The sequence below is a fragment of the Eschscholzia californica genome, unplaced genomic scaffold (assembly GCF_041429995.1).
Source record: "Eschscholzia californica isolate CP2 unplaced genomic scaffold, dmEscCali1.0.p SCAF_2, whole genome shotgun sequence".
In the NCBI taxonomy this organism is placed as follows: Eukaryota; Viridiplantae; Streptophyta; class Magnoliopsida; order Ranunculales; family Papaveraceae; genus Eschscholzia; species Eschscholzia californica.
Genome location: NW_028238309.1, coordinates 11333017 through 11353122, shown reverse-complemented (window position 1 = coordinate 11353122; position 20106 = coordinate 11333017). Strand labels below are relative to the sequence as shown.

At 36.5% G+C, this 20106-nt stretch overlaps 1 protein-coding gene across 2 annotated transcripts; it reads left to right on the top strand.

The window, feature by feature from the left end:
* The first annotated feature begins 627 nt into the window (after nt 1–627).
* LOC147556195 (S-adenosylmethionine carrier 1, chloroplastic/mitochondrial-like) lies at nt 628–8414 on the top strand. 2 transcript variants are annotated; one of them, XM_086663994.1, is made up of 13 exons: nt 628–728; nt 888–963; nt 1281–1382; nt 2810–2892; nt 3123–3199; nt 3824–3914; nt 4442–4495; nt 4571–4666; nt 5146–5235; nt 5431–5482; nt 7416–7477; nt 7578–7658; nt 7821–8414. In XM_086663994.1, the coding sequence occupies exons 2-13, from the start codon at nt 909–911 to the stop codon at nt 7950–7952; spliced, it is 975 nt and encodes a 324-aa protein (XP_086520120.1). In that variant the 5' UTR covers nt 628–728; nt 888–908; the 3' UTR covers nt 7953–8414. The 2 variants fall into 2 exon arrangements, with proteins under 2 accessions (XP_086520120.1, XP_086520121.1); XM_086663995.1 differs by having other exon boundaries at nt 718–796.
* The last annotated feature ends 11692 nt before the right edge of the window (nt 8415–20106 follow it).

Below are 20106 nucleotides of genomic sequence, written 5' to 3'. Positions count from 1 at the left end.
ACTGGGCCTGATTGGTTTGCTCGGTTCTGATACTAAATCTACACCCCTAGTCGTGTCATTCGACTGAAATATTTAGAAAGTTCATTCCTTTGGTGAAGACCCGATACTCGATCATCTCGAAATGTTTAACAGACTTGGACGGGTTCTTGACACTAGAATTTTTAAAATAACGCGCAAACCAGAGAGCCCGAATGGACAGGGAATTGCAAAGCTCGACTCGAACTGATTCCCATCTCTAACTTTGATTGAAAGACCCTACGAAGCTTTAGTGTTTCCTAGGATTGCCTTTGGGGCTCTCCTACGCAACTTAGGTGGAGGGAAGAAGGCCTCCTTTCGGGGTTTCAGCTGTTAACTTCCTTGTCATGGGGTTACCAACTTTCTTGACCTTGCGACACTAAAACCCTTCCCTTAGGCGGGCCTATGCCTTGGACGGCTTATCTATCAGTTACTTTCTCTCTTTCTTTCATTTTCTTTCTCCTTTGGAGGCAAGTTCTCCTTGTTTCCGCGGTTGGCGGCTTGGCTCGCCCACACGAGCTCCTTTGCTCGTCGACGGAAACTCAATGCGACGAGGGGGTGCCTTCGGAAAATTGAGAATTTAGGGTCCAAGCCCAGTGGACCACAAAAGATAGAAATCAGTCTGCTTCTCTTCCATTTTGCCCAAATCGTCCAAAGTGAATAGAGAGAGATAAGAAGCTCCAAGCTCTCAAATTAATTCTCCAACTTGAAAGGTACTTGTTTTTCATTTTCTTTATCTTCTACTTCTTCTCTTATAATTTGCTTAATGAACAACTATTTGGTATTGGGAGATTCTTTTAAGTTATGAATGTCTCTTGTGTTGGGGTACTTCTTCCATACATTTTATTTATCATATCTAAGTTTTGTTGCAGGTGAAAGTGTAGTCGACATTGATGGGTCCTCCAGTATTGGCAATGGATAAAAAAAGTTCTCCCCAAGTTTCACCAGGTTTCAATATTTTATGTGTTTTTTGATAGATTTTAAAGTGTCTCATCTTCAAGTGTTGATTTTTGTTGTTGTTGTTGAACACATTAAATCCATCTCAGTCGAATGCATTTGATTTTTCCTGAGCCAATGCCAGTTTTTTTTTTCTAATTCTTCCAACAAACTTCTCTATGTTTTCTCCCATGATTTTCTCATCCTAGGAACAAATCTTTTGCCAATTTTCCAACATTTTGTCCCATACGGAATAGCTAATCTTGTTGTTTTGCTACTGGGAATGAGCTTTATTGATTTGTTTTTGAGCAGGCGATATGGTTTTGCAGATGCATTTAAGAATTACAACTACCAAGTGGAGTCGCAAAAGCGTTTTGCAGCCATCAGCTTGAGCGAGGAAAAGCCGTTTGATTTCTTCCGTGTTTTAATTGGTAATGAACTTGGATTTTTTTTTGAATGGTAAACAAGCCAAATATGGCAGTGTTTAGTTTGGCCTTTTTCAAGTGGTATATGGTTTATCATTTTCGTGGTAGATAGGGAACTTGAAACTTTTATGTGTTCTCGGAGGTGAAAATTTGTAAGGAAGAATGAATCTCACACATACTACATCAGTAAAAGATTTATTGTGTTTGTCAGGTTGTTACTTCTAACTGCAACGTGTTAGCTTCATAGTACAAGTGGATGAACATTAATCGCTGGCATGCATATTGCAATATGTCTCAGCTCACCAAGATTCTAGCAGTACTTGTTTATATAGAAGGGTTTACGAATACCGCATTACCTCTGAAAGTGGCAGTTGTCAACTAGTTTTGATATATTTTGAAGTTTGGACTACTTCTGAATTGAGTGTTTTTTTTGGAAATTGACTACGATCTACGATAGTCATTACAATGACAGTGATACATTAAAGATGTGATAAGCACGATAACCGCCTAATTTAAACTCTTACAAGAACGGGCCTAAAACTCAACTAAACTATGGCCTAAAGCCCAACTACATTATTTATACCTTAATAACCCAAGTTCAATTAACCATGGAACCCACCTCCTCTGGGGAGTCGGACCTGGGACCTCCAGGGTTTGGGAGTTTATGTCAACATTATCGACCACTTGGGCTACCAAATGTTGACACTTCTGAACTAAGTTAATTCATTCAGAAACAACCAAAATATTAAAGCTGCTAGTTTTATCATGCAAAACGCCATTAGTTTTTTTTTTTTTAATTTATCCATGATTTGTCTTCTTTATGAGAAAACCCATCTAAGTGGGGATTGTTGAGAAGAGTTTTCTCTGTTACAGGATAAGTTGATGAATTGTAGTGTACACCACTCCTCCTTTGCAGTAGTCAATTTGAAATGTGTGAAGACTGAAGAACTTTTCGTTAATTTTTATTGCGTGATCAAATTATCTATATTTGAATCACGAAGAAGGGAATGCTTTTCATATTACTGTTAGTTGCAAAACATGTGAGCAATTTCGTATTACGTTGATAGTTACCGTGGGAACTGAGTTTTTTTTTTTTTTTTTTTACATTAATTCCTTCAATTAGACAAAAGTGTGGAGAAGAAAAAGTAGAAAATATCCTCCCAGACCCTAACACGACATTTGTACGCTTCTGATGCTTTAGTGAAAAAATAAATTTTCACTTTGAAGGAAAAAAAAACTTCACCTCATGTTCTAGGTTGGCATCAACACATTCAAGTAGGTGCCTTGATAGTTTATTTTTTCCGTACAACGGTGTTCTCGATTTAAAAGCTCGTATCTATGCTTAGTACTTCTATATTTCTAACAGATGTAGAATAGAATCATAGATATAGGAAACCATTCCAATTACGAGTTTGTTCTTTTGAATTCCGCAGATGGTATTATAGCAGGAGGTGCTGCTGGTGTTGTTGTTGAAACAGCTTTATACCCAATTGATACAATCAAGACTCGTCTACAGGCACGTTCACTTATGAAATAACCATTGTGGCTAACTTATTTATTGATTATCTGATCCTAGATGTTGGGCTTGTTTATGTGAACCTTTGTCATTGCATCTGCCTACCTCTTGTTAGGCTAATGTCAATTAGCTGACCTTGAGCCAGGTTGACGCCTAGGATGGCCGGAAGAAGCAAATCAATTACAGTTTGTTTACTAGTTTTATTTACATTAGTCCTGGATCCATTTCAGGCTGCTCGTGGAGGAGGAAAGATTCTACTGAAGGGCCTGTATTCTGGGCTAGCTGGAAATATTGCTGGCGTCTTACCGTAGGTTCTTCGTATATATTACTTACTGATTTACTTCCTTTTGAGAATATGTTTGAATTTAATGACAGTTTATAAATTGAAAATGTCGAAAAAGAAAAAAGTGAAGTATTCTACATAGATTAAATTCACATTTTCAACATGTACAATTGTATTGCATCAAAATGGTACTTTTGTAAGTGGGTGATCTCTAGAATCTGTGTCTTCCATTCATAAGAATGTAACTAGTCTCTGATTTTTTTCAAAGTATGCTCATTTCTACGTCTACCCTTGTGCGTTGTTTCTCTGGTGAAGGGAATTGATCATATCGCCGATCTAATGCGGTCGACAGGCATGATAGAAGTTATAGGTGTACTTTAGTCTTTAGACACTTATGCAACTTAATTCTTGTGTTTTTTTTTGTCTTTATTCAATTTGCTTCTCTTATATTGGTTCTGTGATGAGAATTTCAAGATTTTAGAGTAAACCTCTTCAATCGATTTAATAACTTGTATGAAGAATATAAGACAATGTTATTATAGTTTATAGACCAGGGTAAACCCATACCAAAATTTATGAGCTTTTAGATCTATTATATTGTCAAAGCCACACATTTGATAATTTTGATCTAAATGTTTTTCTTCCCAGGGCTTCTGCCATTTTTGTTGGAGTTTATGAACCCGCAAAGCAGATATTATTGCAGCTTTTCCCTGAAAACCTTTGTGCTTTTGCTCATTTGGTAAGCCAAATTCATTAAAAGATTGTATTTTGGGTTTTTATTAATTCGTGGTCGGGATGTTTCATCTTCTATCTATATATACTTAGCTTAAGATGGCACAAGTGACATAAGTATTTACTTCAGCCAGCTACATTTCCTATCTTTTCCGTCTATACTGCATCATGCCTTCCTAACTTTCCGGGGTTTGATAGCAACAAATTTTGTACTTATTAATTATTATCATGGTTGAAATTTATGGACCTGGAGTTCCGTTACCTATCTTCTGGGTTTCGAAGATCGTCAATTGCTACATAAGCTGAAGTTCAATCCCTTTAAACTGTAACTGTGTAAGAGAAATAAATATATAAATCTTTAATCCAAGTAGATTTAGATACTAATTCCCTAGTTAAATCATACATGCAATAGTCTGTGTTGTGAGACACACGAGTCTTTCTTTCCTTTTTCTTTGCCCTACAAGCAACGTTTCTTTTCCTGTTCATTTTGGGTTATGCCTTTCTTTTTCTTACAAGGTGTTAGACTTAACATAGAGTGCAGGAGCTATTGGAGGAGCAGCTTCTTCTCTTATTCGTGTGCCGACAGAGGTACTAATTTTCTTTCTCAGTTCACATGTTTCCATTTTCTTGTTTATTCAATTACTTATCTTGTGCATTACTCAGGTTGTCAAGCAAAGGATTCAAATGGGACAATTTTCTTCTGCTTCTGATGCTGTTCGCCTTATTGTTCGTAAAGAGGGTTTCAGAGGCCTTTACGCGGTATATTTTGATCATTTTAAAACTCCATTAAGTTTTTGTGCCTTTGTCTCGATAAGATGATTCAGAAATCATATTTGATCATCGTAATTTATCAGTCACTTCTTGATGTGGTGTAGCTTCTCTCTATTTCTGACTAAAAACGTTATGACTTGTATTTTTCCTAATTCTTGTACTGCACTCTCACTATCACTACTATTTACAATGTCATTACAAATGAAACTAAAGATTTTACTGTCGCTGTAGTTGTCTCTAGTCTCTACTGCTTGAAATGTAAAATCAATAGTGATGCAGAATGAAAATAACTGTCAATGCAACTCTAAATGTAATATTCTAACAATATTTAGGACCATATATGTAATGACCCGGAGTAGCATAGTCATTAGCATGAACCTAATATTTATTTTCAATTTTGGTTCATGGATGTTATTATCCAGTTATATGGGTGCTGATCTTTTTCTTTTTCGTGTATGTGGTTGCAGGGATATAGTTCGTTCTTGTTAAGAGATTTGCCATTTGATGCCATTCAGTTTTGCATTTATGAGCAGATTCGACTAGGTTACAAGATAGCTGTAAGCTTCTGAAACTGCGAACAAGCTTTTGAGTTCTTGATAGCCGTTCGGTCCCTCCAGCATTATGGAGATTCCAATATGGAATGCTCCTTCTGGTAGAGGGCGACTGTGGAACTCTTCTTTCCAATTATAGTCGGATTATTCATACTGAACTATTTCAGGAATAATTGACTCTTTTACTTTTTATATATGCAGGCAAAGAGAGATTTGAATGATCCAGAAAATGCCATTATTGGTGCTTTCGCTGGTAACTTTTTTGCACAAGGACTACTTTTTTCTATTCATCTAGTTTGACATAGGTTCCTTTTTCTTCCTGTTTCACTTGCTTTAATTTAACTACTAGTAAGCAGATCGCAATGTACTTAGTACTCCCGAAGACTTGCTAGTTGGCATGTGGGTGACCCTACTAGTAGAAAAATGCAGTTTGAAAAACAACTAAATCACCAACTAGAAGTTCGGATATCCAGTATAGAACCATTTGCTCTTCAGGACTAACTTGTTACGAACGTTATCAAACATACTTTTTAGTTTTTACTCTTTCAAAATTTAAAATATATATTTTTTTTCTTTTCTTATAAATTATACCATATATAAACTTAGTAACTTGTATCAGCATATGTGATCAAGTTGTTCTTTTTTGTGTGTAAGAATTCGAATTCATGTCACATGCTAACTAATAGTGATTTACAGATCGAGGTATTAAATTTCCCGAAGTTTCCAGCGAAATTACTTTATTATCGACCCGGCCGAAAATAAATCTTATTTACATGTGTTCTTTGCACTAGTTTTCACTTAAATGTTCGAATTAATGGAAATATTTCTAAGAACAATGAATTTCCCCCAAAATTTGAATAAATGAGTAAAAATTATTAATACATTCGGTCTTCGGCAGACAAAAGGCGGAATCACTTATAGAGTGGCGTGACTTAAGCCAGGTTGAATTTTTTCTTCTGGTTAATTCAACTTCACCCTATAATGTGACCAACTCACTAATAATGCCCCCATGTTTTTTACAAGCTTCCAAAAAATGGCCTCCTAACCAAAGTTTATTTAGTTAACTTAAATTTCTAATTTTAAGAAAATATCATCCAGCATGCCTTGTTTTGTTTACTTGTCGAAATCTTCTACTTTAGTTCTAGTTAGAAAGTGAAGATTTTTTTTAAAAGCGTGATGGAGAAAATACCATATTCACTAAAAAATGTCTTTAAATTAAAGTTTGCAAATAGATATACGTTGTAAATAAAAATTTACAATATCGTAAAATTAGGCTAGTGTACCCTGACTTGAAATCGTGGTTCCGCCCTTGTCTATAGAAATTGTGGAAAGAAAATTTGTAAGGTTTCATTTCAATTAGGGTGGAAAAGGAAATATTTCAATAGAAAGTTCGAAAATATAATACTTTGTGTAGTAAGCATATTTAGACAATAAGTATATAAATGTGACAAAAAAATCTTACTAGTAGGATTTTGACAAAATACTACTAATTTTCTTTATTACCCTTCATCAATCATGGTTAGATTGAAGTAACATACATTTTGTGCTTCCTTGTTGTTTATTAATCTTGTCTCTGAGAATTACATCATTTGCTTTACGTTGTCATCATTTGTATTAATTTTTGTTATTTCCACACTGATTGAGATATTTCTATTTCCATACTGGCAGAAACGTAGACTGAATCAACACTTGATACCTTGACTTGAACTAATAATTTATTTTCTTTCTATTTATTAATTCTTTTTGTGCAAAGTTGTGAGGTAGATGTGAAGAAAGCACTTGTCACATTTTATGCATACAAATGTAATGAATCTTTGATTTGAGTAATGGCGAGTGCACCCCAACTGCTCATTACTGCCCGCGACTAGCCTCTGGATTCGAGTTCACTGCTTAGTATTTCATATACTACTCCAGCTTTAGAAAACTTCTGCATTTCTTTCACTATAATATTTTATCGTAATCTAAACTTATGTGAATACGGAAATTGCGTCGAAACATGGAAATCCAATGAAAAGAGAGTTGTCATATATATGTTTCGTAAGTCTTGCATTTTGTAGTTGGTGAAAGATCATGCTTTAACCACTTGGAAATTCTTGTTCTTTGCCGCTCTGACCTAATCCCAAATTGAAATGTGGGGTATGTTTAATGATTCATCATTCATCACATAAATTCCATTATGCTTGTAGGTGCAATAACAGGAGCTATAACTACTCCGCTTGACGTAATTAAGACACGATTAATGGTTCAGGTATCCTGATCTATATTTTTGTCCTATCGTTGTTATCTGAGCGAACCACAAGTGCTTGTAGTTTTTCAACGCATTGCTCAAATCGATGTGCCTCTTGCAGGGATCGGCCAACCAGTATAAAGGGATTTTAGATTGTGTTCAGACCATTGTTAGAGAAGAAGGCGCTCCTGCTCTCTTAAAGGTATATGTAGACCTATGTAACATGGGCACTTCGGCTACCAATGTTTTCTTCTATAGAAGTTTCAAATGAGCGGTGAAGTATCACTTGACGACCATAATTGTACCAAAAAGTTCAGCATATACATATAGATATTGTTTTCATGATTAATGTCGTTTCTTACAGGGTATTGGACCGAGGGTGCTTTGGATTGGTATCGGTGGTTCAATTTTCTTTGGTGTTTTGGAAAGGACGAAGTTGTTACTTGCACAAAGGCGTCGAGAGAATAACACAGAAGAATCCGTCAAGCGAGACTGATATAAATCCATTTGGATGTTTTAACTTCTTGGAGTATTTTGGAGTTCTCATATTTATGTTCTTTTGTTTATTTCCATTGGTGACATGAACAAGAATCAAACTACGCTATTGAAGTGACATTCTGAGGCCCCCACTTGGGTGAACACCTTTTCGAGTGCATCAATATGCCTTAGATCTTCTCATTAAAGCAGATACGGCAGGAGCTAAGCCATATTCAACGCCTATGGCTTTAGATATTAAGCTTTTGCCTTTTGATAGTATTCGTTTGGGAGATCCAACTTCTTATAGAAAATTAGTGGAGGATTTTTACAATATTTAACACGAACAACACCTGATATTTGTCATGCAGACAGTCGGGTCTGTCTTTATGCACACAAGTGTATACTGATTCATCTTGCAGCTGTAAAATGAATTTTACGATATGTTAAAGGAACATTACAAGTTGATTGATTTATTACTAAAGCTCCTCGTTTGCACCTTAATGGCTTCACCGATGTAGATTGGGTGGGTAGCACAAGTGATAGTCGTTCTAGTAGTGGTCATCGTTCTATGAATCTTAGTGCCGCTCGAGTAGTTTGGATTTGCCACCTATGTGATCTTCGTTGTCATTTGCCAACGGTTCCCTACCTTTGATGTGATAATATCCAAGTACTAGCCCTTGCTTCTAATCAAGTATTTCATTCAAAGAATGAGCATATAGCCTCATACTTCCATTTTATAAGAGAATTGGTTTCATCAAATCTTCTCAATATGTTTTCTCCCAAAAACTCGTCTTACAAGTCTTTTTGCCTCTCAATTCTACGTTTTTTTCGACAGTCGAAGGTTCTACCAAGCCCCTTCATCTCGAGGAGCTTAGCAGTGTATCTTGTATTGTGTCACATAAGATAACGGTATGAGAAGTTAGTTAAGGTTTGCTTTATGTTGCCTTACTCACTCATGAGCTTGCCTAAATAAAGATATGAAAAACATCATATCATTTAAAATGCCCGGCGTGGGAGATTATGCATCTCATTTAAATCTGTCATCCTCTTAATTAATCAACATTTAATTCCTAATAACTTATTAATGATCTTTGTGGGGTTAGATTACAGTTTTTAATACACTTCAATTAAAACCATGAAAACATAAAATGTAACTCACAACTGTTTTCCTGCTCAAAACTCAATCTATATAACACCATCCCTTTACATCTCCCTGCTATCTCTTACAAACTTCTTTTCCTCGATCCGCTTAGTTCAAATTTGACACACAAATGGAAAAGTCGTCCGCCATGAAAACAACCCTAATAATTTTACTAGGGTTGGTTACATTAACAGTTACACAAGGGCAAGTCCAATCCTACGCAGCCGAAGCACCATCATTTCCATACAAAGACGTCCTCGGACCACAACCACCAGGGTTTTATCACCACTTGGATGCTTGCATTGCCAATGTTGAGTACACCGATGATTGCTTGGTACAATTTTTTTCAGACCCGGGTTACACTTGTTGCAAGACCTATTTTAAGATCGGTAAGGGTTGTTATGAGGTGTTCGTGAAGGTATTAGCTGCTTCAGTATTCGAAGGCGATACCAAAAGCATGGTACCAGTAGCAATCCAAAAGGGGCACGACACGTGGAACAACTGTGTTCATGAAGCATCAATAAAACATGAACTCGGATCGTATGGTATCGTCGAAGCACCGTCTCCTGCACCTACACTAGAAGATTTGGTCGGACACGATTTTTACGGTTTTTTTACTAAGTGCAAATCTCATCTAACCAATGAATGTAGAGTTCACCATGTATTGGAGAAACCTGAGCTATTAAGCTATCAATGTTGCCATACCTTCGTTAAGATAGGAAAGGGTTGTTTTGATGGATTTAAGAAGTTGTTGATTATATTCAACTCAGGAAATTCAGGTTTTATAAACCAAAGGACTTCTGATGTCTGGAATCACTGCATTCAAGTTGCACAAGCCCCAACTCAATCTTCTTAAGTTTTTTTTTATATGTAATAAGGAAAAACCAAGGTGAATTGAGAAAATAAATTGATTGACCTTATGCACGTCTACTTTTTGGGGTCTACGGGTTTTAGGCCCAAAATAAAATTCAAAAAGGGATTAAGGTCTAATCTTCCCAGGAAATAGGATTTTAGTCCTTTTCTCATTCAGAAGAAACATTGTTGATACATAATGGGTTATGTATGACACATAAAAAAAAAATGAAACGAAGTATGAAACTTTAACAACAAATAACGTGTTATTTATGAAACAAAACAAGAATCAATAAACTGAAAAACATTGGAACTTTGACATCTAGACATACTTTAATTATACTAAATGTGTTTTGTTGTAGAAATATACGAAATTGATACTAAATAACGTGTATATTGCGAAACAGATAGTAAGTTTGAAACCAATCGGAAAAATCTGAGAAAAAAAAGAAAGAGAATTTTGGAGATTGGTTTTCAAAAGTGGGGGTTTTCTTACATAAAAGGTTAGTATGATTAAATAGAGATGATAGAAATCTGTTTTTTCTATAGAGATGGGTCAATTTGGACTAAATATCCATTATAATTATTATTTTGGCTTAAAATCCTATATTAATATTAGGGTGGACTAAATGTGTGTTTAGGTGTAGATTTTCGAACTCGGAACCCAAAAAAGACCTACTTTTAATTCAATATTATGTTGTTTCAGTAGAAATCGCTATTCACTTTGGTTGTGCGGCATACTTATATTGAATATTTCAGTACAGGAAAGAATCTCAACACTTTCCCTCAAGTTGGTGCATAGATATTGCACATGCCCAACTTGTCCACCAATTCAAAAAATATTTGGCTTGAATTATTTTGGTAAAAACATCAACCAATGTATTAACCATTTGCAAAATCTTTGTATTTGCAGCAGAATAATCACCATGACCTAACTCAGACTCCAAAACATAAACTTCTTCACTGAGCTGATCACCCTCCTGTTCCAATGATTTTAGCCTCCGTGCTTCGTTGTTTAGCCGTCGTTGTGCTCATTGAGCATGTTTATCTCGTCATGCATCAACACATATTCGCCTTTGGTATCGACGACGAGGTACTCAAAATAGTCTCCACCGTCATCTCATGTTAAGTTTGTGGTCATCGAACTCAAAACCAATTGGCAATGAGTGGAGAGGACTTATACTTTATATTCTTGGTTGCTGGTTACCCATTCTCCCATGTGGGACTATTCTCACACGCCCCCTCACGTGTGGCGTGCTTTGAGCATAACACGTGTGTTTTTTTTTCTTTACGGGTGACGTGGAGCACGTGTGGCTTTTAAGCTTATCACGTGTGGGCCTAGCTCTGATACCATGTTAAGTTTGTGGTCATCCAACTCAAAACCAAATGACAATGAGTGGATATGACCTATACTTTATATTCTTGGTTGCTGGTTACCCATTCTCCCATGTGGGACTATTATTGTATTGATTTCCTAAATTATTATGTAAGTCTTTATAAGGAGTTACAATAGAGAGAAGTTTTATCTATTGGGCAATGTGGTACTATATTTTCTAACATTCATATATTTTAATACTCCCCCTCAAACTAATGACTTTTGCTAGTGAAAAATTCATGAGTTTGTTAAACAAATTGTAGATGTTGGACTTGATTTGAACATAATGGGGTCATGTGAGGTAGCTAAAGGCACCATTGCCAGATATAATCTCTTATCTAAAGAGAAAGTGGTCCATGGTGGTTGTAATAGCTCCACACATGGATATTACTCCATATAAAACCAACCCTTAATCTTGTGATTTTATCTTCTTTCAAACACTAGCAATCACCATTCTTGAGCTTGCCCACTTCAATTCTTCTCTATGATCTTCTTTTCTCACCTCTTGATTTGATCTAGTGAAAGCTAAGGAACAATATTGTGAGAGTTCTCAACTAAGAAGTATGAGCAAATCAACTAAGAGAACTAACTCTTTTGCCATATAGAAAACCCAACAAACATGTTCACAAAACCCTCTTTGAGAATAAGCTCCATTTCTTTCACACATTTTACCAAACACTTGATGTGCATACTTTGGTAAATGAAAAAATTGGAAAAGAAGTCTAATTCCAAGATAAACATGGGGTATATAACAAAAAATCTATGAAATCTCTCCCCCTCTCTAACATCTTTCCAATCTTTCTTTGTTTTGACATCTCAAAAAAAAAGGCTTCATTTGTAAGAATATTGATCTACATAGATTTCATGTTGTGGAGAACTTGAGATTTGAAATGCTTGAGATCATTGAAGAGTATATCATGTGATTTCTTCAACAAATCACTCTTGTTTTGATCTTTCTTCTTCTTGTTAGTCTTCAATCTTCATCATTTTTAAATACTATTGAGAAGTATTGAAGAATGATTAGATCTCAACAATAGAAGAGAACTAATCTTATTTGAAAGGAAAAAAACACTAAACTAAAAGCATAAAAGCTAAAAACCGATAAAAGTCCGGCGGACGGTAGCCATTAATGGGACTACCGCCGGAAGACTCTATTGACTAACCCAAGAAAGAAACCTAGAAGCTCTGATACCATGTAAGAAATAGAGAAATTGTATTGATTTCCTAAGCTATTATATAAGTCTTTATAAGGAGTTACAATAGAGAGAAGTTTTATCTATTGGGCAATGTGGTACTATATTTTCTAACATTCATATATTCTAATATCCCACATAAGTTAAGTCTCAAAAAGGACCATAAAACTATCAAATAAAAGAAACGGAATTTCGCGTCAAAAAAACATACTGAAATAGCAAGACAAGTAGACAAAATGCTAGCCCCCGGAGCAACAGGCCGAGCTTATTGTCAGATCAAATGTGTAAATAGCCCGGGGTGTCTCCCAAGAACAATCACAGTCCCTGCAACAAGTTTTTGCCCACCAAATAGGTTAGGAGGTTGGTGTAATCCTCCTGACCAACACTCCCATCTATCTCAACCAGTTTATCAACACATTGCCACCTATAGGTCAGGAATTGTCCCTGCCCAATACACAAGGTAAGACGGATTCCCTCTCTCCAAAGTCCATTTTTTTTCTTTTGGATTGCATTTAATTGCGTATTTTTTGTCCTTTAATTTTGATATATCTTTACATTTCCGACCAGGGTTGCTTGCAAGAAGAGTGGTGAGATGAGATTCACCATTAATAGTCACTGATATTTCAACCTAGTGCTTGTAACAAATGCCTCTCTCTCTCTACAAACTTCATCTTCAACCTTCTGTTTCTACTTCATTTTCTTCGTCTAAACATGGATAATCCGAAAATAACCTCTTTATCAATCAATTCAATGGGAAATGCTATTCCTATTAAGCTTCAAAGCGATAATTACTTAGCCTGGCATTCTTTGTTCATTCCAATCCTTAAGAAATATAAAGTGATGGACTTAATCGATGGATCAAGATCTTGTTCTGATAAATTTGTTGATCGGGAACAACAAATTATCAATCCACAGTATATTGATTAGGTTGAAGAGGATCAAACCTTACTAATTTGGATCAATTCAACGCTTTCTGACTCAGTTATTCCTTATGTAATTGGAAATTCAACTTCTCAAGAACTGTGGCAAAATCTTGAAGATTCATTTGCATCTGCTTCAACATCTTATATCTTTCAACTTCAAGAAAACTTACGAGACTTGAAGAAAAAGAATGAGAAAATGCCCGAATTTCTCACTAAGGTAAAAAAGATTTCTGATTCCTTAGCTGCTGCTTGTAGTCCAGCTTCAAGTGCTGAGTTAGTGGTAAGCATCTTCAGAGCTTTACCTTCTCATTATGATTCGTTTTCTGCTGCTATTAGATTGAGAAAACCTCCTGTTTCAGTAAATGAACTTCAAAATTTACTAATCAGTGAGGAAATTACTATCATTGAACGAAAGAAAAGGTTATCTTCTTCTATCAATCAAGTTTTATTCACTAATCCTCAATCTTTCAATCGTGGTTTTCAATCTAAATTCAATCATAATCAAGGAAGAAACTTCAATACTAATCAAGGAAGGAATTTTAATTCTAATCAAGGTAGGAATTACAATTCCAATCAAGGCAAGAATTTTACTCCCAATCAAGAAAAGAATTTCAATTCCAATCAGCCTAAATTCTCTAATGTTCAGACTCCTAAGTCTTCGAATGGTGATAGACCTATATGTCAAATCTATCACAAAGTAGGACACACAACAATAGAGTGCTATCATCGTATGAATTTTTCCTATCAAGGTAGAGTTGCTCCTACTAATCTCGCAGCTATGCTAGTTAGTGCAAATATACTTGGTGAGAATCCTTGGTTCCCAGACACTGGTGCATCTAATCACATTACACCAGATGAGTCCAACATTGCTTCTTCTTCAACTGAGTATAATGGCTCCAACACCATCACTGCTACTAATGGTCAAGGTATGATCATAACTAGATCTGGTTATAATTCTTTTCGTTATAACAATAAACACTTTCGACTGAAAAACATACTAGTGGTTCCTCAAGCATCACATAATCTGCTATCAGTGAATAAGTTCACTAAAGATAATAGCTGTTCTTTAACTTTTGATCCATCTCATTATTATGTGAAGGACCTATCATCGAACCAAACTCTTTTCCAAGGGTCAGCTGAAGATGGATTATATCCAATCCATCTAAGTTTTGTCTCCTCAACATCAACTCCCCAAATAAAAGCTTTAACAGCTCAGTCAATATCTTCTGATGTGTGGCACAAGAGGCTTGGCCACCCTTTTTTTCAGTCTTTGCAGAAGTTGAAACACTTGTTTCCTTCCACCAAAATAAAGCCTATTTTCTGTTCTGAGTGTCAGCTGGGTCGAAGCAAGAAGCTCCCCTTTCAAAGGTCTATTACGACTGCTTCTTTTCCTTTACAACTCCTACATATAGATTTATGGAGCCCTGCTCCTATTGCTTCTGTTAGTGGTTCTTATTACTATGTTAATGTCATAGATGAATACTCAAAGTATTGTTGGTTGTTGCCTTTGTCTAATAAATCTGATTTAACATCATGTTTTATTACATTTGTTAATTCTATTGAAAATCAACTAGGCAACAAGGTTAAAGCTATTAGAACAGACGGGGGTGGGGAGTTTATTTCGAATTCTCTCAAATCTTTTCTTCAAGAAAAGGGTATTATACATCAGTTAACTTGTGCTCACACACCTGAGCAAAATGGTGTTGCTGAGTCTAAGCATAGGCACCTCATTGAGATCACAAGGACTTTGCTTATTCAATCATTTCTCCCACAGACTTATTAGCTAGAAGCCTTAAACGCTGCCAATTACTAGATAAATAGGCTACCTAATACAGCTATTCACTCAATTTCACCTCTAAAGAAACTATTCTATTCTCTACCAGATTATGAGTTTCTTAGAATTTTTGGTTGTGCATGCGACCCCTGGCTCAGACCCTATACAACCAATAAACTTGATCTAAGGAGCAAAGAATGCATATTCATTGGCTATGCACAAAATCATAAAGGATATAGATGTCTTGACATCTCTACTGGTAGAGTGTATGTCTTTAGGCATGTTATGTTTAATGAGAAATTTTTCCCTCATAGGACAGTCTCTCATTCACCTATTCCATCTCATTACCCTTCCATCTCATTATCCTTCCATACCCATACATCCTGTTCCACTTAATCCCATTCACACTTTTACCCATCCTTCTATTCAGAACCAACCTCAAATTTCTATTATAACTCAACCCATATCTCATTCTTCTCTAGATGTTTCTTCTGCTCACTCTTCTACTGAGCCTCATCCTCACTTACCTGCTTCCAATTCTTCCCATACCACAACACCTATACAACCCATCTCTCTTCATCCTATGCAGACAAGAGCCAAGTCTGGCATTTTTAAACCCAAAACATATTTGGTTACCTCAAAACATCCTATGTCTGAGACCCTCACTACCAAACCCATTCCATCTACTGCTACTTGCTTTACTCAAGCTAGTAAGGATCCTCTTTGGAGAGAAGCTATGCATTCTGAATTTAAAGCCTTACAAGATCTCAATACTTGGACATTGGTCCCTCCTTCTTCTTCTCAAAATTTGGTTGGCTGCAAGTGGGTGTTAAAAATAAAGCAAAATTCTGATGGGAGTTGATGAGACATGAAAATGTCCCATTTGAATCTCTTAATTCGGGTTAGTTAGTCCAGTTCGAGCGGTTACTCTAATAATTTGTTTGATTTTCTTTCTCAGGTGTCTTTTACGGAGTTCGGTGAGAAAAATAGTTAAGATCGGGAGAAAGACATCAATGAGGGGCAGTTTGGTCATTTGTTGATTTTGGAAATTTTGATACTCGGATGAAAATAGAGTCCAAGACGAACTCATAGGTGAAAACGGAAGTCAAAATGGAGTCCGGACGAGAAAGATAGAGCAAGTCAAACTTGGGGTCAAATAGAAGCAACTAGACGACACGTGGCGCAGATCGAGTGGGGGAACTCGGACCAATCTGGACGTGAGTGGTATAAGGTCGGGCTGATTGGGACGAAATTCGAGATTTAACAGAGTATAAGATACCGTGTATCGGAGCACAGGATGTTTTGGGCAGATCTCGATCACACATCCAGATCTGACGGCTTTGATAATTTGTTCTCACATGGCTTAATAAGGAAGCGCGTCACAGCTTCTTAAGTTACCCCGCAAAGCACCGGATCGAAGCTGATTCCAGCAGGCAGCAACTACCCATGTTGTTTCCATATTAATGGGAATTTTTATTCACTTTCCCTTCCTCTCGTCCCTATCTAACAAATCTCTATATTCAGAGAGAGACCGAGAGAGATTGAAGATCGCAGAGAGGATCCAGATGATTTGGAATTCTTTTCCTCTCTGATTTGGAGGAACCGAATCCATCTCTTTCTAATCATCTCCTCTTCAGAGAATAAAATCTTCTCTCTCAAACTCCAGCTAAGAATCCCTCAAGAATCATTCCTCTAAATCAGAGAGGAAAAGAATTCCAAATCATCTGGATCCTCTCTGCGATCTTCAATCTCTCTCTCGGTCTCTCTCTGAATATAGAGATTTGTTAGATAGGGACGAGAGAAAGGGAAAGAGAATAAAAATTCCCATTAATATGGAAACAACGTGGGTAGTTGCTGCCTGCTTGAATCAGCTTCGATCCGGTGCTTTGCGGGGTAACTTAAGAAGCTGTGACGCGCTTCCTTATTAAGCCATGTGAGAACAAATTCTCAAAGCCGTCAGATCTAGTTGTGTGACCGAGATCTGCCCGAAACATCCTGTGCTCCGATACACGGTATCTTATACTCTGTTAAATCCCGAATTTCGTCCCAATCAGCCCGACCTTATACCACTCACGTCCAGATTGGTCCGAGTTCCCCCACTCGATCTGCGCCACGTGTCGTCCAGTTGATTCTATTTGACCCCAAGTTTGACTTGCTCTATCTTTCTCGTCCGGACTCCATTTTGACTTCCGTTTTCACCTATGAGTTCGTCTTGGACTCTACTTTCATCCGAGTATCAAAATTTCCAAAATCAGCAAATGACCAAACTGCCCCTCATGGATGTCTTTTTCCCGATCTTAACTATTTTTCTCACCGAACTCCGTAAAAGACACCTGAGCAAGAAAATCAAACAAATTATTAGAGTAACCGCTCGAACTAGACTAACTAACCCGAATTAAGAGATTCAGATGAGACATTTTCGTGTCTCATCAGGAGTATAGAAAGATACAAAGCTCGTTTAGTTGCTAAGGGTTTCCATCAAAGAGAAGGCATTGACTTTTATGAAACTTTCAGCCCAGTGGCCAAACCCACTAATATTCGAGTTTTTCTCACTCTTGCAGTTCAAAATGATTGGTTAATTAAGCAACTTGATGTTAGCAATGCCTTCCTTCATGGTAATCTCAAGGAAGAAGTATACATGTCTCAGCCACCTGGGTTTCAAGATAAATTGAATCCTCACTATGTGTGTAAACTAAACAAATCCATCTATGGTTTAAAGCAAGCTCCAAGAGCTTGGTATGAAGAATTGGTTTACTCTCTTTTGGCTTATGGGTTTCAAAAGTCTTTCTGTGATTCTTCTTTGTTCACTCTGTCTCACAATGGAACTCTTTTATATGTTTTGGCCTATGTTGATGATATACTTGTGACAGGAAATTCTACCTCAGCCTGTAACAATCTTATTCAGAGTTTGGGTTCCACCTTTGCTATGAAGGATTTAGGTCCACTTCATTTCTTTTTGGGGATGGAGGCTACTAGAAATAGTTCTGGTCTTATGCTCACACAGACCAAGTATACCTTGGATCTTTTGAAGAAAGCTGACTTATTGGATGCTAAAACATGCTCTACTCCTTTAGTTCATGGTTCCAAATTATCTCCCTCATATGGTGTTCCAATTTTTGATCCCACTCAATATAGCAGTTTAGTAGGGGCTTTACAATATCTAACATGGACAAGACCTGACATTAGCTATGCTGTTAGTCAAGTTTGTCAATTCATGAGTAAACCAACTTCTCTCCATCTCTCAGCAGTTAAACGTATTTTGAGATATTTAAAAGGTACAGTTGACTTTGGTATTCACTTCACTAGGTCCCCTAAATTGGATCTTCATGTCTTTACTGATGCTGATTAGGCTGGTAGCATCTCTGATAACAGATCGACTTCTGGGTTTGTGCTCTACTTAGGTGGCAATCATGTCTCTTGGTCAGCAAAGAAGCAGCCCACTGTTTCTCGCTCTTCAACAGAAGCTGAGTATAGATCGCTGGCTCAATCAGCAGTTCAAAAACTATGGGTCTGTTCTTTACTTAAGGATCTTCATTGTTTTCTTCCTCAACCACCAACACTATGATGTGACAATGTCTCAGCTCTAGCTCTTGCATCTAATCCAGCATTTCATTCCAAGATTAAACATTTGGCTCTGGATTTTCACTTTATTAGAGAGTTGGTTTCCAATAAGAGAATTCAACTCTCTTATATTTCGACTCATGACCAACCTGCTGATGTATTGACTAAGGGGCTCCCTGGTCCTCGATTTGTGCTTCTCAGATGCAAGCTAAAGCTCTTTCCAACATCTTTAGCTTGAGGGAGGGTAATAGACCATTAATTATCAAATTTCTAAGGATATGATGTATCATTACTCATCCACTCATGGTTCACTCTATCATACACTATTAGAGCTGTTAGTGTTAGTTGGAGCTATACGCAAGATGTCCGGCCTAGAAGCACTGAAGCTTATCCCTCTTTTGGTTGTTATTTTCATTTATAGTTTGTTGAAGCTGATCCCTCTTTTGGTTGTTATTTTCATTTATAGTTTGTTGAAGCTGATCCCTCTTTTGGTTGTTATTTTCATTTATAGTTTGTTAAGTAGTTGTTAGTTTGTTGTGAATTCTTCTATATAAACAATATGTAACAATCATTTTCATTAACGAGAAACCCATTCTTCTATGTAGCTCTGGCTGTAGAAGAATCTAGATCTGGTTGGCATCCAATGTCAAAAAATTGGGGTCAACATTAACAAAGCAACTCTTTCTTAGATGGTCAAGCACTCTCTTTAGAGTCACAACTAGTGATGGTCAAAGAATTTGTTTCCAAATAAGTGGCTCCTCCAAATGGGTCTTTTGGCCAGACCTACACTGGTAGACAATTTAAAGGATACTCAAGGGTATGAATCTGATTTGCCTATGATAAAATTAGTAGCTAGATAAGTTTTTTTTGTTGAAAAGTAGCTAGATAAGTTAGTATCTATATTGTGTTATTTAAGTTTTTGTTTTTATATACACAGACCTAGATAAATTAGTAGCTATATTGTGTTACTTCAGTTTTTTTTCTACTTTCGTTATTTTGTTGACAATTTTGTTTTTCTATTTGAGTTTTAAAAACAAATTGTGTTCTATGACCATGATTGTATATTAATCCTTCTTGCGAAAGTAAACATTTAAAAGGAAGTGTAGCTTGTGTTACCAAACTAAGTTTTTTAAACCCAATCTCTTTCAAGAAAAAAAAAATTTATTCTCAAAATATTTTTAAGATATAAAATAGATGAAAAAGGTATCAAATGGTTTAAGCACACGAATTTTTTTGGGAAGTTTTATATGGCCTCCCCAATTTTGTTAAAAGGCCTCCCCATGAACCATTTTCCTTGGTAAATTATCATTAAGGGGGGGCCTTTTAACAAAAATTAGGGGGCCCTATAAAATTT

Bases quoted from the DNA above. Each gene is read 5' to 3' on its own strand.
- LOC147556195 (XM_086663994.1), top strand. From the start codon at position 909: ATGGGTCCTCCAGTATTGGCAATGGATAAAAAAAGTTCTCCCCAAGTT. The intron at 1,383-2,809 runs GTAATGAACTTG...TGAATTCCGCAG, and splicing joins TTTCTTCCGTGTTTTAATTG to ATGGTATTATAGCAGGAGGT. The intron at 7,659-7,820 runs GTATATGTAGAC...CGTTTCTTACAG, and splicing joins GCGCTCCTGCTCTCTTAAAG to GGTATTGGACCGAGGGTGCT.